The sequence below is a fragment of the Chionomys nivalis genome, chromosome 17 (genome assembly GCF_950005125.1).
Source record: "Chionomys nivalis chromosome 17, mChiNiv1.1, whole genome shotgun sequence".
Lineage (NCBI taxonomy): Eukaryota > Metazoa > Chordata > Mammalia > Rodentia > Cricetidae > Chionomys > Chionomys nivalis.
In genome coordinates, this window is record NC_080102.1 from 15140301 (window position 1) to 15165337 (window position 25037).

At 39.9% G+C, this 25037-nt stretch overlaps 1 protein-coding gene across 2 annotated transcripts in view; it reads right to left on the reverse strand.

Annotated features, from left to right (window-relative positions):
• Positions 1-25037, reverse strand: part of Samd12 (sterile alpha motif domain containing 12) — a 386502-nt gene that overhangs the window by 217360 nt on the left and 144105 nt on the right. The window contains exon 3 of one of the 2 annotated variants that reach the window (XM_057792075.1): positions 13253-13352. In XM_057792075.1, the coding sequence (XP_057648058.1) occupies positions 13253-13352 (100 nt within the window). Of the gene's footprint in view, positions 1-13222; positions 13353-25037 lie in introns of both variants that reach the window. The other variant, XM_057792074.1, reaches the window with a different exon arrangement.

The window sequence follows — 25037 nt, forward strand, 5'->3', positions numbered from 1 at the left end:
TATTGTGAGTGGCTTACTGAACACCAATCCTTCCTTCATTACCAGTAAAAATGTGCACGGTTGTTAAGAGCTACTTATTCTTCAGCACTGAACAGTGAGTTCCAGGCACTGAGCTCGGTAGTACATGACATCTGCACACAAGATACTCTAGTGTTTGGCTGAGAAGCTTGCAGAGTCACTGGGAAACAAACGTTATCATGTAAGATGCCAGAGGACCTCTAATGCAGGACGATTCCATAGTACACACACTCCTTCCGTTCTTAAGAAACAAATAGTTCAAATGGTGGCAATGGTAACTCGCCAAGTGTTAGCACTAATATTGAATGAATCTTGCATTCGGAAAATCAATGTGTGCCCTTGAAGTAGTTTCTCTGTGGTAGCGGTCGTGCACTGTGATGAAAATGGGAAAAATAAAAATGATGTGTGTTTTTCTTAAAGCCAAATTTATTACAGTTTTAAATCTCGAGTTTTGTTTTTAAGCAAAAGCTGCCCTCTAAAATGGTGTGAGAGCAGTTTTTAATTTAAAAACGTTAATACATAAGATGTAAATTTGACAATTGTACGTTCCAGACAATGTTTTGCAATTTAACTCACTGGGCATACCTAAAAGTCCTGGACGCACTGATGTATAACCAGATGGACAGAATTCTAAGAAGGCAATGGAGTTTTGTTCTTCAATGATAGTGATCTTGCACAAATGGCAAGACTATGCCTTTCTTTATAAGAATGGCTTTGTATATTCAGATTATTCTTTCCAGAGGAAAGAAATGCATAAATTGGATTTACAAACTCAATCTTTGTGTAAATAACTTTATTACACAGAGATGATTCTAAAATCAATATCCACTCAATTTGATTATAAGTGACACTATAGCCAAGATAGAAACGTGTAAGATAATACTGTCATTTTCTCCCTTAAATCAGTATGCTGTTTGAAATTTCAGGGAAGTGCATCAGCTCTTAAAAACCAGCTTCCTAGGAGGTTGGAGCAATGGCTCAATGAAGACACTGGCTGCTTTTGCAGAGGATCAGGGTTTGTTTCCCAGTACCCACATGGTGCCCCACAATCATCTGTCACTTCAGTTCCAGGGTATCTGATGCCCTCTTCTTGCCTAAAAGAACACTAGAAGCACACATACTGCACACATATTCATGCTGAGACAACACTCAAAGACATAAAATATTTAGAAACCCAACTTATGGTTACATAACTTTTACATACAATAAGTCCCACACACTTGAAATAGCAAATGAAAGCTTCTGATAGAGCTATAAGATATTTTCACCACTGGGGAAAGCCCCCTTTGCTCTTCCTGGCAGTCCATTCCCATTCACTTTCTACCCCAGTACCTACTGACTCAACCACTTTAACTGCAGGTAGATCTTCTCTGTCACAGAATTTCATACAATTAGAATCTCACACGGTGTGCTTCTTTTGTGTCGAGCTCATTGCATTCAGTACATGTGCTTCAAACCTTACATTGATTTGCAGTTGGTTTTCTCTCTGAGTAGTTGTGTGAGGGTGAGTATATCCTATCTTATCTTTTCCCTCTTGATAGACATAAGGGTTGGTGAGACTTTCTGGCTATTCTAAGTAAAGCTCCTTCCAATATTAGTGGACTTAAACCTTTATTAGGAATTATTTCCAATTCCCCTGAAGAAATCTCTCAGAATGGAATAGAAGCATCACCTTAAGTTTGGGATTAACTTTCTAAAAGCTAAGGTTGGCCAGCCATGTGGTATTATACTGTGCTCACAAAATGCACAAAAGATCCATTTATATGGCGACAACAGCAACCTTTGGTCCTAGTTTGGTATCAGAACTTCTCATTACATCAGCTGTAAAGTGGCATCTCATTGTGACTTTGTTTCCATTTCCCTCAGTAAATTGCTAATGGTCAACTGAAGTGTCATCTCTCTTAAGGTATCTTTTGTGCAGAGCGATTGTCTTCTTAAGTTCAAAGTGTCATTTATGTATTCTCCCTATAAGAACCTTTTCCACAGAAAGATTTTGAGTTACCTTTTCAAACTTGGCACACACAGAGATGGATTTCACTACGGCACTTTCATGCATATATGCCAACACTTTGTCCTCACTCATCCCTTTTCCCCACTGCCCTCTCCTCACCCGTCCCCTCACCTGGTGCACTTCCTTTCTTCAAACAAAAGGAGTTCCAGGACAAAACAAAACAAAAAAAACCGCTGGGCAGAGGTGGCGCACGCCTTTAATCCCAGCACTCGGGAGGCAGAGGCAGGCGGATCTCAGTGAGTTCGAGACCAGCCTGGTCTACAAGAGCTAGTTCCAGGACAGGCTCCAAAACCACAGAGAAACCCTGTCTCGAAAAAAAAAAAAAAAAAAAAAAAAAAAAAAAAAACAGTCTTCCCTCTGCTTTCATGTCCTACGAATTGCATTGTAAGGACTCTTTAAAAACTGCTTCCTTCTTGGTGTGCTTAGAAGAACAGGAGGTTTAACTCTGATGAATTTGCCAATTTCACTTCAAGCTGTGCTTTGGGGGATTTGCTAGTGAATCTGCATCTATCTTCAAGGATATAAAGATTTTTCTCATGTGTTATTCTTCTAGAAATTTTATAGATTTAGATTTTACATTTAGGTATTATGGCAGGGGTTGAAGTTTACTTACAGTTTTTCCAGTATCACTTATTGATAAGATCAGTCTTTCTCACTGGCTTTGGTATTATCTGTGTTTATGTGTTTCTCTGTGTTAAAGGATGTGTGCATATGTGTATACATATGGAGGCCAGAGGCTGACCCCGATGTCTTCCTACTTTTCACTGTTATTTTTTAAGACAGTGCAGTGATTTGAATGCATATGTCCCCCAAAAGACTCAGAGGTTTGAATGCTGGTACTAGTTGCTGATTTAGGAGGTATGGCCTTGTTGAGGGACGCATGTCCCCTGAGGCTTGAAGCCTCTTGCCATTCCCAGCACCCTGTGTCTGGTTCCTTATCATGGTTAAGATGTGAGCTCTCAGTCTGCTCGTCCACCCTCTATGTCCATCTGCTTCCCTTCAGTGAAGGTGATGGGCTCTGATCCATTGGAACCCTAAGTTCAAATAAATCCTTTCTTCTTTTTTTCTTGATTTTTATTGAGCTCTACATTTTTCTCTGCCCCCCTCTCTACCTCTCCTATCCCTTTCAACCCTCTCCCAAGGTACCTATGATCCCAATTTAATCAGAAGATCTTGTCTTTTTCTAGATCTATGTATGTCTCTCAGTGTCCTCATTGTTGTTGAGGTTCTCTAGGATTGTGATTTGTGGTCTGGTTTTCTTTGCTTTATGTTTAAAAACCATTTATGAGTGAGTAAATGTGATAATTGACTTTCTGTGTCTGGGTTACCTCACTCAAAATGATGTTTTCTAGCTCCATCCATTTGCCTGTGAAATTCAAAATGTCGTTATTTTTTTCTGCTGTGTAGTACTCCATTGTGTAAATGTACCACATTTTCCTTAGCCCTTCTTTGGTCGAGGGGCATTTAGATTGTTTCCAGGTTCTGCCTATGACAAACAATGCTGCTATGAACATAGTTGAGCACATGACCTTGTGGCATGATTGAGCATCCTTTGGAAAACCCTTCTTCTATAAATTGTCTTAGCCCTGGTGTTTTATCACATCAACAGAAAAGTACCTAACACAGACAGGCTCTTTCCCTGAGACCAGTGCGCACTGATTTGTCAAGACTTGGTCAGTTAGCTCAGGGATCCTCCTGTCTCTTTCCCTTCACAAGCAGCAATTTACTGGCTGAGCCATCTTCTCACCTTTCTCTCTAGTATCATTTTTGAAATTTATTGGTCACCCATGTGCGAGTGTAGTTCTTGAACTCCTGTTCTGTTCTATTGGTCTAGAAGCCTGTCCTTATAGTTTGTCTTAGTAAGTCCTGAAGTCAAGTGGGCAAGTCCTCACACACTCTAAATTGCTGTCACTACTCCAGCTTCTTTAAATTCTCACATAATTTAAAAATTAATGTGTTTATTGCTCTTAAAAATAGTTTCTGGAATTTTGATACTGTAGGAGAGATAGAAATCATCTTGGAAAAAATACACATTTTAATGTTGAGAATTTATCACATAAATGTGGATGGAACACCATTTATTCAGACTTTCTATTTTTTTAGCAGTTTTTTGTTTTGTTATGTTTTTTGTTTTGTTTTGTTTTGTTTTTCGAGACAGGGTTTCTCTGCGTAACAATCCTAGCTGTCCTGGAAGTAGTTCTTGTAGACCGGGCTGGCCTCAAACTCAGAGATCTGCCTGCTTCTGCCTCCTAAGTGCTGGGATTAAAAGTGAGCACTACCATTACCCAGCTTAATATTTTGTAATTCTCTGAATAGTTGTGTATGTTTTATATTAATTTTTACATATTATTATTTTCTGTATGTTTCCTAAATTCAATTATTAGTTCTTGTAAGAATTCCCCTTGATTATTTGTGTCCTTGATATTGTGTAAATATTTCTACTTAAATAATAGTTTTACTTCTTCCTTTATAATCCTTGTGTCTTTAATTTTTTTTACTTATTTTGTTTCCCATTCATAATCTTGTGCAAATATTTGGTAGACGGAAAGAATATCTCCTCTTGCTTTGCTCTGAGTTTTAGGAGAAAAAAATATCTAGTTTTTAAACCGTTAGCTATACATTTATTATAGATACTATTTATCATAAAGATTTTGTTTAATCTTTATCTGAGACATTTTTGTGATGAATAAGTGTTAAATTTTGCCAATTTTATTCTTCATCTATTGCAATGAAAGTATATTCTATTCTCTGAGGAACATTGTAAGGTCTTCTTCATTCAACAATCAAACAAAACAAAGGAGAAAAAAAGAAAAAGGGGAAAATAGTTTTTCCATTCATTCTACAGTAGAGTTTTATATTGCCCCTCCTGACCTTACTTCACTAACCTCAAAAATACAAGACTAGTTTTTTTCAAAGCTCTCTCCCTGCTGTGTGCATGTATGAGGCAAAATTGAGATCAAAAATTTTTAGGTCTGTCTCAATTATATAATTACAAGTATTAAGAGAGTCTATAACATTCTTGAATCTTTTTTCTTGTTTTGATAATGGTTATTCTGAGATTTGAAGGATCCCCCTCCACACACACCTTTCCTTCTACTTCCTGGAGTGACTGGAAGGTTTAGCATCACCATCCGCTTGACCTGACCGAGAAACCTTTCAGGACTTAGGTTTCTTTCTCTTTGTGGTAAGTTCTAAGCATAAATTTAATTCACTAAGAAATATGTGACTAATTAAGTTGTCTATCTTTCTGGAGTCAGTTTTAACTTAAGAATTTTGGGGGAAATTTGCATACTTCAAACATACAGCTAAATGTATTGTCATAAACATCTTTGTACACATTTCTCACATGCTACTAAATGTATTGGCATAAGCATAGTTTATATCAGATAATAATAGCACACTTACTTAATCATATATAATACTTAAATTATCTAAAATTTAGTGATTAAACCACTTTCTTGATATTGTCTTTTTTTCTTGTTCAGTCTAACTAGGGCATTTTATCAAAATTAATCTTTGTATTTTTTTTAGGGTCTGCACATTTTCTCTTTTATTAGTTTCAGCTCTTAAATGTATGGTTTCTGACCCTTCACTCTGGCACTAGTATGTTCTTCCTTTGCTAACTTCTTGGATGGAAAATTAAATCATTTAAATAATATCATTCTTCTTTTTTTGTCATATGGCTATTTAATGGAACAATTGCCCTTTCAGTTCTGTCACTACTACATCAAATAAACATTTGATGAAATTGTTCCTTTACCATGAAATTCCAAAGTTTCCATTTATCTTGTAGTTTCTTCTTCATCTTCACAGTTATGTGTGTACATATTAAGTTTCTAACTATTGGGAATTACTTGATGTCATAAAAGGCTAATCTTTTGAAATATTGGTTTTAATTTTTTAAAAAGGTTTATTTACTTTTATTTCACATGTGTGAATTTTTGCCTGTATGTGTGCCTGATTCCAGCAGAGACCAGAAGAGGGCATCAGATCTCCTAAAACCGGAGTTACAGACATTATGTGGGCCTGGGAACCAAATTAAGAAAGTAGCCTGTGTTCTTAGCTGCTAAGTCAACTCTCTAGCTCCGCAGTTCACCAAGAAGTGTTCAGGCAAGGGTTGGATAGCCATCCACCGAGGACAGTGGGGAGGAGAGACTGAGAACTACCTGGGTGGATTGCTTGAGGGACATTCATCTTGATTTTGATGATCAGAGACTGCCTGACTAATCCTTCTAGGCTTTTATCTGCCCTCTGGATGGCATGTGCTTGGCCCAGTGCCACATTCTGTCTTGGCATGTAACCTGAGGTAGTCTTTTTTTTTCTTTTTTTTTTTTTTGCCATGAACTGAATGTCAGTGATGGGATGCCTGCTTTTGAGGGAAAACTATCTTAGTACATTCATTTAGGAAAAAATTTAATTGGCAGCCATTAAAAAGTATCAGGGATAATGTCAATATTTTGATGTCTTTTTCACAACTTTTGGGTTATTTCTGAACAAATTTTTTTTCCCCATTGGCTAAATAAACCTTGGACAGCACTGACAATCCTTTCCAACTAGAAAAGTCTATTACAGCCTCCAAATCAAGAAATCTAAGCCCTTGGTTTAAGAATGCTGAGAATTTTTTTTAAGTCAGTAAATAAGTAGAGAGTAAGTTTTCTGTTGAAAAGAATTAAGACTTAAAATCAATGCTCTTACTGAAACATCATAAGAGACAACTCAGGTCCTAATGTTAGGTATTTTACTGTGCAGATATGAAGAAATGCTTGAGGAGGCACTCAAAGCACAGAACGGCCCAAAATACAGAGGTAGAGAAAAGAAGACCACAAGATCCAGGGGAAGGAGAATGAAGATGAGAAACAGGCAGAGAGCGCAGTGAAATCCTTCCGCACTTCCTGTGGTTATGCCAGGGAATATACTAGTGTCCTCACTGGTGCGTCACAGAAGTTATCATTCCACTTCTTTTCACATTTGTTAACTACACACGCATCGGTTCCTATGGGGAACAACCCATAATAAAGGGAGGAATTGCAGAAGGTTAAAGGGGTAGGGGGCTCAGAAAAATCAGCACTTGGCAGAACAATGCCAGTGAATGCATGGAGTCACATTCAAAAAGACTGAAAAAGATAAAGTGGTTCTCTTTACTCCATAGTCTAAGCAGAACAGTCAAATTTTAGGGACATGAATATCACTAAGTGTATTTTAAAGACATTTTTATTGATTCTCTAAGAATATCATCACTATAGCTTGATCATATTCATGTCCAGCTCCCTCTGCTAACTTCCTCCAGATCTGTCCCCATCCACATCCCATTCCAAACGTCTTTAAAAAAAATAACTCATCAACCCCAATTTGTGCTGTCCATATAATCCTGGATTTGTGACCACCCACTGTAGTGTGGTTATCTACCAGGAGCCACGCCCTTAGAGAGAATAGACTCGCCCACTATAGAAACCACACACAGTACACAGCAGCTTAGGGAGGGGAGAGGATTCACGGTTTCTCTTCATTTTTCATGCAAAGATATTGAGTAGCAACCTCTTAAACTGGGCTTATGCAGACAACCACGGCTACTGTGAGTATACCAGTGGTCCTGCCAAGTTCAGAAAACATAGTTTCAACCTGATTTTTCCTGATCAGTGGCTCTTGCAATCTTTCTACCCTTGTTCTCAACAATGACCACTGAGCCTCGGAGAGGAGGTGTTAGATAGATGTCCCATTTGTGACTGAGCGCTCCACTGATGTTTATTCTCTGCATTTTGAACAGTTGTGAGCCTCTGTGGTAATCATGATTCTAGGTGGAACAAGGAGAAAGGTAATGGTAGAAGCCTTTCCACTCAAGAGAGAGAGAGAGAGAGAGAGAGAGAGAATAAGGAACACCTGCAAGAGATATTCACAAGATCCCTATTCCTGCAGACATGTAAAGCACACACATTGCTGTTGCATGAAACAGACCAACAGAAACCATTCATGCATATATTCAAGGTAGCTTAAAAATATTTTATATTCTGAGAAATTGCGAGTGCCTTGCTCATGAAAATAAGTCTTTAAAGTTGGCAGGGAAAAAGAGTCCTCACAGATACTGGGTTTGAAGCCAGAGAAGTTGAGGTGACTTAGCAGCTACCACAGGAACACTTGGCACAGCCAGGAGCTGAAATCTCCTCCAACCTGAAAAGATTCTTAACTGTGCATAAAAGGGAATCTGAAAACTGCCTGTGAGCTTATGCCTAGGCCTAACAGAGCCTCTTCATCAGCATTCCAAACCAGGCCCCAGGGAGCTAGGGAAGGAATCTGGCAAGCAGAGAAAAACAGGTAGATTTCTTCCCTTCACACCTAATCTGATGATTTCAATCTATATATCTTAATGTCTCTCCAGTGTTCTGACCACCTTCCTTCTTTTTAAGGACGCTTCTGCAGGGAATTAACACAAGTAAGTTCTCGTCTGATTAAACACATCTGCCACAAAATAGCAGGTGCCTTCTGAACACAACAGAATTATCAGAAATCCTAAAAGGAAACTTATAAAGGCTTTGAAGCCCTGGTGAGTTAAAACATATCTTTTCTTGGATTTTACAACAACTGAACTGAAAATCTGGTTACAATTCAATGTCCTTGAAACAAAGGCATAAGAAAAATATTAATATAGTGGAATTGCTCATAACAGTATAAATACAAAAGTGTTTTAAGGTTACATGTAAATTTCAAACGGGTTAAAATCAAGGTGGGTGTGATGGCACACTCCCATGATTCTAGCAGTCAGAGACTGAGGGCAGAAGGATGCTATAAGTGTAAGGACCAGTAGTCCCTAAGCAAGTTCCTGACAAGATAGGGCTACCTCGTGAGAGTTTGTCTGAAAAAAAAGTTGAAATCGTTTCCTCATACAAAAATTAATATGTGCTTAAGAACTTTATTTGATTCATGACTGAGGAAACAGATCACGTGCAATAATTAGTTCAAAAAGAACCCAGCAGCAGACACAGTTACAGGTTAGGATGGCTCAGATCAATGGACAAATTCAAGGCCAAGATCACTTCTCCACAGAAGCTGAGGAGTCAGCAAACCTCTGTGGACATAATTTGCATGCAAATAGATAAAAATTTGTTCTACTCAAGTCCTGGCTTTTTCTCCAGGGATGTATTTCAAGGCCTTCCATACAGAACCCTAAAAATTCCATCTATTCTCCTATGTGTACATCTATGACGAAGCTGAGCTGAGAAACTGGGCACAGGAGAGAAAGCAAAGAAACTTCACCGTACAATAAAAGTTAGGTGAATGCAGGCCCTTCAAAACACAGAAGTTTCTGCTAAATAGTTTCAGATTGCTGTTGATCGTTAGTAATTATATCGTATTAGTAATTAAAATCAGTATTAAAGGCAGAAGTGCATACAAAAGTGAGAGGTTAGTTCACTATTAGTTATCTATGACCCAGACTTGAAAAAACAGCTCCTTCCATTCAGAATTAGGTAACACAAAACGGTGTGACAGTATTTTCAGGACCCCCACCCCCACGCCCCGCATGGATCCCCCATTACCTTATTTCCTTGTTTCTCAAACCCACTAAGAGGTAAGTGCTTCATGAACACTTGCTAAATGGATGCCTGCCCACTGCTTGTCAGCATTAAGTTTGGCCCTTCCCACACACCATCCCATTTAATTTTCCCGATGACCCTTTAAATTAAACGTCACTCTCATGCTACTGAGGGAGACTAGCTTGTGCGACATCAAGCAGCTGCTTACTGTGTCTTAAAAGTTGGGGTGAAGATCATCAAGAGTAATTTGACTGAGGAAACCTGCCTACTGCTTCTCCCCTTCTCTCCATTTAATGGATGCTCATTTTACCATCATTGAACTGGCTGCGTCGAAATCAAGAGGCGCTTATGTTACATGATACACTGACTGACAGAACATGTTCCCTTTGTGAGCAAGAACCTCTTTATCCTTGTTTTAAGGAAAAACAAATGAACAGCATCCCTCGGCAGACAGGTAAATAATCTTGCTCATAGCCTTTCCGAGTAGCACAGGGTACGTACCAGCCCAAACTATTTTGTTTCCCCTTCGGGCGCTACTCTCCCAGTGTTCAGGATAATAGAGCTGGATGAATACAACACGGCTTATATGTGTGGCCTGCTTTCTCGGAAACCAGGACAGCACATGGGAAAACTGCAGCACTCCATGTTTATTGTATGTGTTCTGCGATGTGGTCACCTTTCTCAGCAGCACCACAAGGGAGGTACTGGAACTATCTCTCTCGTTTAAACGTCAAGCAATCTGCAGTGCATGGAGCTAATGCTCTGCATTTACAGTAAGGCTGCACTCCTGGGCTTGGGCCTGTTCCTGGCAGCAGCTCCTGCCACTTCTCCAAGTTACTCTACGGGTTGCACGGGCTATTGAGGTTTGCCATGACATTCTATTTTAATTGCTTTTTGCTGTTGTTTTGTTTTGAGACCGGGTCTCTTGTGTCCTGGGCTAGCCTGTAACTCACTAGATAGTTGAGGATAACATCGAACACCCGATTTTCCCGTTTCTACCTCCCACGTGGGGAGATTACCAGTGTATACCACCACAGTTGCTTTATGTGGTGCTGGGACCAAACCCAGGGCTTTGTGAAGGACAACCTAGGCACTCTACCAATTTAGCTATGCTCCTAGCCTCATTTTTATTTTGAATGAACTTATCTTCCTTGGTTATCGTCACAGACTCTGAGGGTACTGGGGTTTCCAAAGCACTGAATGTCAGGTGACCAACTACTACAGAGCGGTATAAATTTTGGAAGCTAGTTTCCAGTCACACGGACTTGGGATGATTTAGGTGCTACACATTCATTTGAAGAGGAGCCGAGGTCAGAGAACAAGGGAAGGGAGTGGTGTTCTGTGGCTTTCAACAGGTGAATGTCAAAAAGATGTGGGTCAAATGTTAGCCTGAAATCATTCTCTCTGTTCCCCAAGTCCCCAAATAATTCCCTGCTTTCTTTGCCTGCCAGAAATAGGTTGATCTTAGAATAAAGTCTGGGGATTTTTATTTACACAATTCCAGATAAGACTTGAAATAAATAAGAACATAGTCTTACAGGTAGAAGGGGTGGCTTAGTGGCTTACCTATAATATTTAATTTTCACAACTCTGTGATGCTTTAAGTACTGTCTTTATTTTGGAGACAAAGAAGTGAGGTTGAATAGCTTGCCAGAGTAAGCAGTTTATCTTGCCCTCAGACCCGTGTCGTGGCTTACTGACACCACAGGTGTTTTGAGGAGACCAAAGATTCAGTCTAGAGCTGTGTGACAACCCTACAACACACACCTCATGCTCCTTCCTTTATTTCAGGTCACTTAGCCAAGCACCTTGTTATTTCCTCCACTCTGAAGTCGTTAGCTCTGAGGGTACTGTTTGTCCTTTTTATATAAGCCTTTACAAGACTCATCTGTCTCTCGAGGCGCCATAATTCCTGATACCACTGCTCACAAGTTAGACGGCGAAAAGGCTTTGTCCCTACTCCAACAGGCAGGAATTAAAGGACGATTAAAGCATGATAAGCAGCCATTATCTGATGGAGATAACGGCTATCTGCTAGGCAGAGTTACTGATGGACTGATCATTCTTGGAGTAGATCAACAGACCCTCTGTGGGCTTTCCTTGTGCATACACTTTAAGACAAGGGACTAGGATGTGAAATCTAAACACTTCAAGGCTATGCGCCCTCACTACCTTTAGAGTTCTAGGGATTTCATTCTAAAGGGCCATCAGCAGTATCTGGGGTGGGGGTTGGGTACAGAAAATGAACTTTTTTGAGTCAGAAATGCACTATTTTGTCAAATCAGATTGAACTATATATACTTGGGCATGTTTATTGTACAATTTCCTATTACTTACATAGCAAGACTAAAATTACTCAGTTGAACATTTAAAAAAATCTTGATAACCCTCCTTACTGAATGAAGCATGTAAGTCAGCCATGGAGGGAGCTGCTCTTGGTGGCACCCTCCTCTCCACCTGACATACCCCCTCCTTGTTTCACTAGGTTCAAGGACACCATTGAATGTACTTTGAGAACTCTCGGGCAAATTTTATTTGGGGGAGGTGGAAGATTAGCTCTACACAGCAGAGATGCATGGGAAAACTGAACTTCGAGGGAAGTACATTTTCCTTAATGGACCCTCCTCCAAAGTAATAGAAGTGATCAGAACGAGAAAGGTGGACATTTGTCAAGGTAGAACGAGGACTTGGGGAAAAGGTTTGGTATACAGGGTGCTTGGCTATCCCAAGGCAAGCGATTTGTTTTCCCACCAGGGGCTCAGTTTTCCATCAGAAGAAAGGAAGGTTCTAGACTGGACTCATGAATTTCAAACATTTCTTCCCATAGAGCAATTCCTCAGCCCTGTCTTTCCATGCACGGTTGTGAAGGGGGACATGGAGGAGAGCTGCCAATAGACAGGTGAAATCTATGCCCAGGTCAAGTCCAGATATGTTCCTCCTTACTCCAGAGGTGGGCATGAAGGTGGGGACAGCAATTTCTCACCCACACCATTCCCTGCGTTTCTGAACCCAAACACTTCCTTATCTTCTCAATGGAAGGCTTTAACACCCCCGATGGAAATGTTGTTTCCCTACATGACTTCAATGTGTTCATCTCAGCGACAGCAGCAAGCACAACTTCACTTCAGAAACTTAGACAACCTCTGGACGGGAACAAAGTAGAGTGTACCTCACAGCTGTATGATTGACAGGATAGGACTGGTTTGGCAGGGAAAGTGACTTTCTCCTATTGATTCCTCCACATCATTAGTTTCACATATGTAGCTAATCAGTCAGCAAAGTCAATACGCTTGATTTAATGAGCAGAAAACAAGGAAAGATTCTCCCACGGAGAGAGTCTTCATCTTCACAAAATCCCCACACTGATCCTAAAATGAAGTTGATTAGACAGACTTTTCTTCTTTTCATTAGGACGGATGCGTTCTTGTTTACTCTAGGATCAGTCACCCCCAACCCCACACACTTGCATTAGATAATCCAAATCTACTTTTCTCTACGAACCACCCGATTTGTTCAGTACCGTGGCTCATGTGGCCTGGAGTTGATTGCCTGCTCTAGACCCCCCCTTCTAGCAGCAAACTTCAGCAGGAAGCTACTGTTTTGCTGTATGGGCACGGAAAAGGAGGGGAGGGGAATGAGGAGAGTCTTTGGATACTGCAGACTTTACCAGTTATGTCATGTTGTTTGAATGACTCACTGTAGATCTGATACTGGTTTGGACAGTGCTTCTTCAGCCACTTGCAGACATCCTGCTGCGTCCACAGGGCCACTGGTTTTGACAGCTTCACCGTAGCTGACTGCGGAGAAAGAAGGAAAGGAGTGTCTGTCAATGTCACCCCATGCCTGGAAAAGCACAAAATGTTCAACATCTCAGTGTGCTTGGGAAAGGCAATAAGCCTAGATTCCCTGAAGAAAGATATGCAGCTCTTGTTTTCTCCTAACACAGACACACAGACACACACACACACACACACACACACACACGAAAAGTTGCAAGAGAAAAAGGCAATGAAAATTTTACTCATCCTTGAGTTATTATCTCTACTGGGAAAACCCCCTTGAAAGTAGAATTTTCTAAATATCATAACAACAAGATAATAGGGTTTATACGCAGGTACTTAAGTCTTAGGGGTAAAATAGCCATCGTCAAGCACCTTTTTTCTTTACTTGGAGGTGTCTATCTCTTCTCACTGACAACCCTGTTGCCAACTTCATCACTTGCTCCAGCAGGTGAGAATAATTATTTCAGGACTGAATGTTAGCAGACTCAGATGCCAGCATACTAAAGAGCGCTAGTCTGCCTAGGGGCTCTGGACTCAGGGTGGTCCCATGAAGTCGGGGAACATTAGTCATGCCACAGTGGGAAAGACGGAGTCAATTCTGTCAGCATGCGGGGAATTGTAATAAGATAATGGGAGTCTTTAGGCTTTATATAGAAGCTACCTGATCAAGGCCTCTTACTGCTCACTGGATCTCCTAGAGAACTGAGCATAAGTAATAAAAAATTAAAATAAAAAATTTAAAAATTAAAATTAAAAATAAAAAAACAGGAAGTGAAAGGCACAGCCTTTGATAAATGATGGATTGTAAATACATTTACTAATAAGGCTTGGCTCCGCCTTTCCCCACATGGGTCCCAGGAATTTAGGTTAGGCTAGCTGAAAGCTCTAGGTCAATGGTTTTATTTTTATCATTCTGAACCAGTCTTTGCCAAAAGAATAGGGCTGAAGCATCAAGAATCCTTTAAAATATCTTCATTGGTACAGATATCTAGGTATTATCTTATTTTATTACTCTTTCAACCTGTTAGACTAAGGCAAGGAGAAGGTTTTAAATTGGCAGGCGTGTGAATTATATCTTCCAAATACTTGCGAACATTTTATTTTTATTTTACAGAGAAAGTCTTGCTTTGGTTTTAGAATATTCAACAGAAAGCAGTAGATCTAGCCTACAATTATTCTTTGTTTACTTATTACTAACCATTGTTTACGCAAAGGAATTATGATACAACATGCATTTTCTAGTTTGCAATTTGTAATTACCACCCTTCCTCGCCATGTTTCAAGTTTAAGAAAAAAACTGTGTTAAGAGAAAATGGTACAGACAGACAGTGAGACATTCACCAAGAAATGGGGAGAGAGGGAGTATGCAAATACTCGGCCAGCACTTTTTATTAATATGCTTCTACTAATAGAATGATTCCTTATGCCACCATATTCAAAAGAATCACAAATAATGCTTTCACTGCTTACTTCATTATGTGTGGTGCTTTAAATGCCAAAGGCTCCCATCCATAGGCTCCTGTATTTGGATACTTGGCACAATTCTTTGGGATACTTCTTATCCCAAATAATTGTACCTTATTGGAGGAAGTGCGTCAGTGGGTGTGAGCTCGAGCCATTTCTAGTGCGCTCTCTCTCTCTCTCTCTCTCTCTCTCTCTCTCTCTCTCTTTCTCTCTCTCCACTGTGGTTATGGATCCAGATGTGAATTCTCAGTTTCTCAGTTGTTCCTTTCCTCTGTGATTATGGGCTCTAATTCTCTGAAATCATAAGCCAAATTAAAAGCTTTCTTTTATAAGTTTACAATGGTGACTGTGCTTTATCATAGTAATAGGAAAGACAATATGTAATAATTGTTTGATTTAAAATTTTCAGAATATATTTTTGCAAAATGATAGCATATATGTATTTTTTACACATATGTACATATATTTTATGCACTGTAACTGACATTACTTCTGCTATCAGGGGCTAATGTTTCTAGCCACTGAATTTCAGCAAGGCATGTGACCATACTGACCAATGGAGTACAGTGGAATTTATACCACATTATTTCTAAGCCTGGGCCATAAAAGACACAGCTTTTACCTGACTCACAGTTCAGTGTTCACCAGAACTCAACAACCTTGCCATGAGGAAGTCCAGACCATATTAGGAGATGATATGCATGAGTTTCAACCAATCCCCAACAAAGGTCTCCTCTGATATCCACCATCAACCTTTAATAAAATGAACAAACACCAGATAAATCTAGTCCAAGCCTCTGAATCTTCTGGTTTTGGATCACGGATACCATAAAGCAGAAGCCTGGGCTTCTCAATCTTCCAAAGTAATTCTTGACTCGTGGCTAGGATTTGTGGTCGTTTGATCTCCAACTCTGGTAATGAGAACACGAAGAAACTCCTCTACTGCTGTGCTTCCCTGAGGGTCTTGCACATAAGAGACAGACGGTGGCAGGTAGTGGCAAAAAGAGCAACAGGATGAGTTAATGACCTGAGATGATTCTCATTCAACCAGCATTCTTAAGCATGGCTCACTAATCAGCAGCAGGTTTCATGCCCAGCCCTAACTGCTCCTTCCTGTGGCATACTGAGCTCATGTGGCTCTTAATCACACATGGCACCTCTGTCTACGGCCCTTCCGCCCCATCTAAGGAAGTGGCCATTTCCTTCTTCTGTTTGAAATCATGTGGACCATTTTCCTGATCCTGATGAGAGAGAACTTTGGTCCTGAAGAATTCAAGTGAGCACATGCTTAATAGCTGCTGTTGTTTTGATGCTGATGCTTAATCTTGTTCTTTTGCCCATCATGACATTCTTTCCTTTGGCATGATCAAAAAAGCTAGAATCTGAGAGCCTTCAGGTGCAAATGTACTTTGTAGCGTGTTTCTCAAGTCAGCACCTCTGAACCTGGCTCTCTCCTACTCAAAATCTTTCCCCTCAGCAGAGCTGAAGGAGTTTAGAGCTGACACATCATTACCCTGAAAGTTCTGCAAGTTTCCTTCAAGTCAGGCTAATCAAATTTTTTGAAGACTCCTATAAACCAGTCAGAGAGGACAGTAAATTAGGACGGAGAAGGCAGGAGGACGAAGTTGCTTATACATCAAAACATTAAACTCCTTATCCTGAAAGGTCATCCTGTGACTTGCTCATTGCCTAAGGAAGCGAGGATTGAGCCCATCAGCTGTGCTTCACAGACTGATTTACCCAAACGTGTCAAGTCAACTGAGGTTGTATCCTCACCAGCCTGTCATGGACACTTTTCGTGAATAGTTTCCTTTTATTAGAAACTCTAGTGGTTCTAAAGCTAACCCTCACTTTTCCTTCAGAACATGTATATATAATGTGATTCTATTATAACTATTTTACTATAATTAATCATAAATTTGGCGACATCTGCTTACAAGAAGTCAATTCAAGCTTGAGGCTGTGTGAACTTATAGGAATATGCCCCCACATAAACACAGCAAACGGAATGGGGATGGGGCTGAGTTCCTACCACAATTCACTGTTTAACATCTCCCTAACCAATTGTGATGAAAAGTCATGGCCCTGTTTATCAGCTAATTCTCAACCTTGGCTGTATTATTAAATCGTTATTACTCCGCTGCACATTAGCTTAATTAAGGGGTGGCACTAATGAGTCATGGTGACAACGATCCCCCCGTCTGCTCCAGGTTTTAGATTTATCCGCCCTCCACTTCTCTTCTGTAGCATGAAGATGATCTTCCATCATAGCCCCTTGAAGCAGCGACCTATTAACTCCAACCCAACCTCAGTCGAGTTTTGGGAGTAAATACCATAGCCTGATGCCCTTACTTCTATGTATGAATTGGAATAATGGACTAAATCTATCACATGCATGAATTAGCACATTGCCCTCTCCGGAAGGTAAGAGCAGGGAGTGCGTAGGTATCACATCCTTTCTCCGTACCCCCTCTCTCTGCCTTCCAGTGCCCACGCTCCTCTTTGTATCTATCACTAGACAATCATTTTTTTCATTTTTTAAAATAGCTGCCAGGTCTTCTTTTTCCCTCACAGTAAGAGGCTACATCAAAATAATAATAGTCCAAAGAGCTGAGATAAAGCATTTCATATTTTCTAGGAACAGTAAACTAACAGAAAAAAAAAAAAATCCTGCCCAACGGCAAACATTAAAAAAACATTTACCCCAGTTTCTTTCTGCATGCTCACTTTTGCCGCATCGTTCCTCGATTTACAACCCCAGAGACAATTTTGGTTTGTTTTTGCTGCCCTGAAAGAGGCCTTAGGCAGTTTATTATCTTAACCTCTGTGCACTGTGACATGAAGCAGGATTCCAGACATTTCCGTTCTGAACTATTACTGGTCTTTGTATCGACAAAATGAAAATGCATTTTAGAAACCTTTACTTTCTCTTTTACAGGCAGACTTTATGCAAGGCTCATATCCAAGAGGAAGGTGGCTTGCAAAATATTACTAGTTTTGCAAATGATTTTTATTTTAATTTATCGATATGCAATAATTTCAGCTATGATTTATAGTATTTATAATTTGTGTTTAGCCAGAAAGTAGTCTTGTGTAGTAAAATTTGAACTTTCCAAGGTAAAGATGAAGCTTTTCTGTTAATAATTAAATACTTTACAGAAATTTAGTGTTGAAAGAACACCTTGAAAAGTGCCTTTAAAGCCAAATTTTATTTTTTAATCTAATTATCCCCTCTTTTTGCAATACAAATTCTCTCTTAATTTACTTGTTTTTGAGTTATAAGAGAACACTGCAATTGTAAGCATGTAATTACGGTGTAAAGCCTCTACTGGATGAGCCTGTATGAGGCCTAAATGGTTGATTGTGAAAAATCAGAGAAATTAGCTTTTTCATAGTCACTGGTGGGACAAAATGAGACTCACAGACAACTATCAGAAAGTAGTAACTATGGCCCAGGCACTTGTGGCACACACTTTTAATCCCAGCACTCGGGAAGCAGAGGCAGGAGGATCTCTGTGAGTTCGAAGCCTGCCTGGGGTCTACAGGAGCTAGTTCTAGGACAGGTTCCAAAGCTACAGAGAGACCCTGTGTTGAAAAACCAAAAAAAAAAAAAAAAAAAAAAATAGGTAGTAAATATGACTTCGGCTTCTTGTAATATATCAGTTTGGCAAACTATAGGAACTTACTTCTTTTACTTTTTTATAATGTCCTGTCTTAGTTAATTGTCTATTTCTGTGATAAGATGCCAAGAACAAGGCACCTTAGAGGAGAAGGACTTATTTGGGGTTTACATTTTCAAAGAGTGAGCTCATGACATCATGTTGGGAAGCATGTCAGCAAGCAGGCATGCATGGTGCTGGAGCAGTAGTGGGGGGGGGGGTTGCGGGGAGGCTTACATCTCGTGACATGACCATGAGACAGAGAGCACACTGGGAATAGTGTGGACTTTTGAAACCTAAGTGATGTACATCCTCCAGCATCCTAATTTTTCTAACAATTCCATCAACAGGGGACCAAGGGTTCAAATATATGGGTCTATAGGGGACCATTCTTATTCAAACCCTTTCCTTCGTCCCCTGTCCTCTTTTGCTGACTACTCTTGTGCCATCATACTTAAGACTGCAGAAAGAAGACAGGAGAGGGGAGAAAGAGGAAAAGAAGCATACATTTATATACAATAAACTATATGTCTACTTTGGTGGCTTTAAATGCTCATGCATTCAGAAAACGGTGTCTAAATATTCAAAAGAAATGTGATAGTCGACAAAATACTCAACACTGGAACTAGCTAACCTTTTAACACTAATAATGCCCACTTTAACCCTTTCATGGAAAGAGGTGTATAGAAAATTGTGACGAGGACCCTTAACTATTACATTCAACTGGCAGCCTATGAAATTCACTTACTTTATTGCTTGTTATTATTTTGTGGTGTGTGTGTGTGTGTGTGTGTGTGTGCACATAAATGTGGTGGTCAGAGGACAATGTTGGGTGCTATTTCTTAGATACTATCCATCCTGTTATTTGAGACTAGCATCTCATTGGCATGGAACTTACCAAACAGACTAGGGTGGTTGATCAGTAAGATGAGAAGTGCCTGCTAACTAACCCAACTCCTTTTTTCTAGTTCTAGGGACCCAATGCAGGTTCTCAAGCTTGCAAGGCAGTCCAGCATTTTACCAACTAACCTGTTTCCCTGGTCCATGAAGTTCACTTCTATGGCTATTCTTGGTTTGGAACTAAACACATTATGGCTGATGAAGTCCTTAAGACACAGGTCTCCCAAAGAGAAGATAGCTTTCTGCCAGAATATTTCTAGGAAAAAAACAGCACATGCCCTCCTGGTTGAAGGAATGCATGCACATGTACTATTATTTCACATTCTTTTACCTTTAGTCATTTTTTTTTTTTTTTTTTTTTTTTTTTTTTGGTTTTTCGAGACAGGGTTTCTTTGTGGTTTTGGAGCCTGTCCTGGAACTAGCTCTTGTAGACCAGGCTGGTCTCGAACTCACAGAGATCCGCCTGCCTCTGCCTCCCGAGTGCTGGGATTAAAGGCGTGCGCCACCACCGCCCGGCTTTAGTCATGTTTTTAACATCACTAGAATGATATCATTGTTTCTCAACTGTGTTGATCCCCTCTGGTAACAGTTTCTGAACAGCATCAATGGTGAAGGAACATGGGTAACACTCCAAACATGTAGTATGGCTTTGTTAGCTCTTTCAAATGTGTTAGAGAACATTTACTCTCCATTGCCCACTGTAATTTGTTCATACTCCCCCGCCATAGCAGTATCCCCAGTGTTCTGACTGCTGACAAGATAAAATCTTGATCATTTCTGAGTGACACCATTGACTTATGCTGAACTTACAGAAATCTAAACTTTTGCGTCTTCTTCAAATGAAATGAATTCAAACTGTAGCTGTTGCTTCTTGTAGGCAGATTTTCTGAGTCCTAATTCAACTTTAAGGTTTAAATTCATAATTTCAAACACCTGCTAACCATTTTGTTGGTTATCCTCTGATATTTGTACCAGCTATGAAAATAAAAGCTCTTTGATGCTCTCTAACTTTTAAGACTGTAACAGAGCGCTAAGGACTAGAAGTCTGAGGACCACTGTTCTAGGACACCACTGTGCTAGAGACCTTTAAAAAGGCAAAAGGTGAATATAAGGATGGTCTGAGGGAAATTTTCTCTTTTTTATTCACATTGAAACCAAGCAATGCTCTTTTTTTTTCCTTGATGCCGCAGATTCACACACATGGCAAGTGTGCAGGAGTCTGAGCCATCAATTAGTTCCTGTGTAAGCTCTAACACAGGAATCCAATTTAAAGACATCTAAAATGGTGATTCAAAGAGCGTGGCTATGATGGGATATATTATGGCTTTGTGTGTGTGTGTGTGTGTGTGTGTGTGCGTGTGTGCGTGTGTAGGAATGAGTGACTTCACTTAGTGACTACCTATCAGTCCCCTAATTGAAAATAACTACACTCTCCCCTCTCCTCCTTCCTCCTACTGCTCTCTTTTCTCTTTACAGATTGAAGTCTCTTCCTAAAACTCCACAATTTTCATAAAAATATACACGAAACTCCCCATTCATTGCTAATGAGCACTGGTGCTGCTGTTGGACTTGCCAGCATCTGTCTCACTAGTTTCAGTTGTGACCTCTATCAGAAGGAAAACATCTTTCTTCAGCACTGGCTGTACTGAGTTTCACTTTCATGCCACATCAGGGCTCTATGTGGATCTAATGATTTTGTTCTCATACCATGATATAAGCTGATGAACACCAAACTATATTTCCAGCCCAATCTTTTTTTCCAAACTATAGACTCCAATGTGTAACAGACAACTTTGCAGGTCTAGTTGCAGATTCAGTCCCTAAACATCACACTGAACTTATTCATGACAAGAGGTCCTATTCTTTCACCCCACATCGTGTGAAAGAAATGCACACGGTAGACTCTCTTTTGATAGAGACTTCTTGCTGAGATTCACCGTAGATTCCTCTGTTTCTCTTATATTCCACATGGAATCTACTAGGAATACCAAGGGACCAAGGTTCAAGTATATCAAACTCCATCTCTCTTATCATTACGCTCTCAAAACTCAAGTGGAAACAGTGTCATGCTACACCAAGCCAACTGCATCTGAGTATCCAGTGTAACCAACAGAATTCTGTCTTCCCTTAGTCTTCATTTTAAGCATTTTAAATGGTTTAAAAGGCTTCATACAATGTCCCTATCAAATGTCACCAATGTCATTGTGATTATGCCTCCCCAATATGTTCCTTTCTCATGATTACAGTCTCTTTGCTGTTGTCTAGAAGTGCCAATCAATACCTACTTATTTTGCCTCAAATGATCTTGTACCTAGATGGCTTATTCCTTACCTCTAATAGTCTTTGCTCAAATGGACCTTCTCAATAAGGGTTATCATCCCTGTTTCCCTGTTTAGAAATCCAGCCTCCCTCCTTCTGGTACTTTCAGTTCTCATGACCTTACTCTACTGCTTCTTTCTCTGCGGCAAGAACATGTAGCACACTACATAATTCACTCATTTGACCGATTGTTTACTATGTGGCTCTTCTCAAAGCCTAGTACCTTGCATAAGGGATGGAGTCTTTCTTTCTTATTCTGCGAGAAATTTCAAACCTTAGAACAGCGTCCTGCACAAGGCACTCAATAATTACCTGGTGAACAAATGGAAGAATTGTCTGGGACGCCATAATATATCACAGCTCCCATCTCCTCAAAGTGTCAGAAAACTGGTTCAAATCCCAGCTGGGCTCTTGACATTCTCAGGTTGAAGTATCCTTTTTCTCCCATTAGATTTTTCTTATAGTGACTGAGCAGAAGTTGCAGAATTTGCAGAAAAAAAATGCAGACGCTGTCTAGTACCATAATTCTTAGCAGCATGGCACACATCTCTTGAGTTTTAGTCTTTTTTTTTTCCTTTTTTGATTGACACAGAGAATGATGAGACAAGAGAAGTTTGGCATTGGAACAATGCGGGCCTCCAGTGAAGGCCAGCTTCATTAATCACTAGTACCACTGCTAATACTAGTGCCATGGATCTTGAGACGGTCACCTGGACCATTCTGAACATGCTTCTCCCCTCAATATATTACAGATAATTCTTAACCTGTGATTTGTGAAAAGATTAGAAATTGTTCGTCTAAGGCATTGAAATAGTTCCTGAATGCACACATACTATGTGTTCAGAAAAAATATATTGATGCATCTTTGATTGCATTCATATGCTTCTCCACTGGATTCTCAAGCTTGATTAGGCATGGCACAGTGGGCACTGGTGCTCTTGGGAGGCCGGATGACTTGAGTTGTGGGCACAATGAAATAGTGTTAGAAACACTGAGTAGATCTTAGGGGAGAGGGCAGGTGGAAGGGGAAAACTGGGAAGAGTAGAAGGAGGGGAAACTGCAGTTGGAATATATTGAATGAGAAAATATTTTTTTTAAAGAAAAATTGATCCTTAAAGACTGACAGAAAGAAAGCTACTAAAGAAGGAGCAGGATTTAGGCAACATTGGATATTGGAAGATATGGGAGAAAGGTGAGAAAACACAGTAAAAGGAGAAATGTTTAAAGAAAGATATCAAATGAAGATTGACACTGGTATGTTTATTCTTTCTCGGGCAGTCTATTTATTCTGAGAACTACACAAATATGACCTTCTGGAGTTTATGGGAAGCTAACCACTGACTTCTGCCTCAGACTCACTGTCAGACTTCTCTATTTCCAAAGTGTCCTAATCACATACCAAAGACACAGATCAGATCCCCCCATATACCACATGACTATTGATAAAGACATACTGTTTACCTAGATGAGCAGATGCTGCTGATCTACCCACATGTGGAGATGGTATTGATCTATCCACATGTGCAGATGCTGCTGATCTATCCACATGTGCAGATGGTGCTGATATACCCAATGTGTAGATTATGGTTGAAAGTGTCACAGGAGATGCTTGGAAGCAAGGCTGCTAAAATCTACTATGTTGGCACCAGGTTCCTAACAATAAAACCTCATCGAATAAACAGGCACTCAATAGGACATAAGTTGCATCTGGCAACTTACCTGTATAGCTCTAGTTACCAAGGCATGTACTTTCTATTGGCTCAATTGCTATTATCATCAAGAGATATAGAGGGAGAGGATCACACTGTGCTTTGAGTCCGGCTTGTCTTAGCATAGCAGGAAAATTCACCACTCAATCACACAGATGAACACAGCCTACAAGAGAAGTATGTACAACACACAAAGGCCTACAAGAGAAGTATGTACAACATACTGAATGCATATTTTATTAGCAAATCTTTGTGTGAATGATGGGTGAAGAAAAGCAAACATGGAAACAAGTATGAACCATTATGATACTATTGATTATGATCATTGAATATTTCTGCAACAAAACCTTTGACAGTTGAGTGGATTGAAAATAATGATGTCTTCATTGCAAAATGATCAGGTGCAGTATGACTAGAGGTCTTCAGGAACACGTTTGCATCTGTTTCTTATTTCTTGAGTCTGCTGGACAAGTTGGAGCCATGTGGCTTACCTTGACAAAAGTGTAAGATATATAGTTGGTTCATTTCTGAGATGAGTTCTTGAGTGAACTTGCATCTTTTCTACGTTTCTTGCTCTTGTGAAGACTTTGTGAGAACCTGCATAGTCAAGCCTGATTAAGTAGGGCTTTGGAAGATGGCAGAAGGGTATCTATGGTATCATTCCAAACAATATTAGAAACAGTAGAGTGATCCAGGATATGGGAAAATTTGTTGACTCCAGAAAAGTCACCTTGAATTTCTCCAACAATTCATAATATATAAAATATGATATTATAACAATTTATAAAGCACTTATTGCATTAGACTTACAGAGGAACAGGCTTAGAGAAGTCAAGCAGCACATAGGAAGTCACTGCTAATGAGTTTTAGGGATGCATTTGGTACACACGCAATAAAGTCACACAGGATAAAGACTTAACACTCTCTAGCCTGATAGACATAATGGAAGAACAAAGGTCAGGAATGCGGACTATGTTATTGATACTCTTGGTGCTCCTTGGCTTTCTTGATCACTCAGTTAAGAAAAATGTAAACAGACAAGAAGGCCATACCATTGTCTCAGTATGTCCAAGGCAGACATAATCTAATCTGGGTCCTCCTCTGGTCCTTCCCACTTATCTTCTGAATGAAGAACCCATTTTTTATGTAATATAATTAGATGGTGACAATCTTTCTATTTCAGTGGTATTACCAGTAAAAGGACAATGAAAACCCATACTCTATCCATAATGTAAAAGTAAAGTAAACTACAATAATAAAAACTGAATATTTAATTTGTATGATTTTTACAGAAAATAGGAGATAATGAATCCTACAGAACTTGAGGCCAATGTACTTTTGGTCCCAGAGAAAGGGCAGAAGTACTCCAAAAGTGTTGCTGGTTTGGGTGGAGAGTGGGGTATAGAGAAACCGGACTGAAATCTCAAGGTCCAAATCAAGAGCAGGAGACAGAGCACGAGCAAGGAACTCAGGACCGCGAGGGGTGCACCCACACACTGAGACAATGGGGATGTTCTATCAGGAACTCATCAAGGCCAGCTGGCCTGGGTCTGAAAAAGCATGGGATAAAACCGGACTTGCTGAACATAACGGACAATGAGGACTACTGAGAACTCAAGAACAATGGCAATGGGTTTTTGATCCTATTG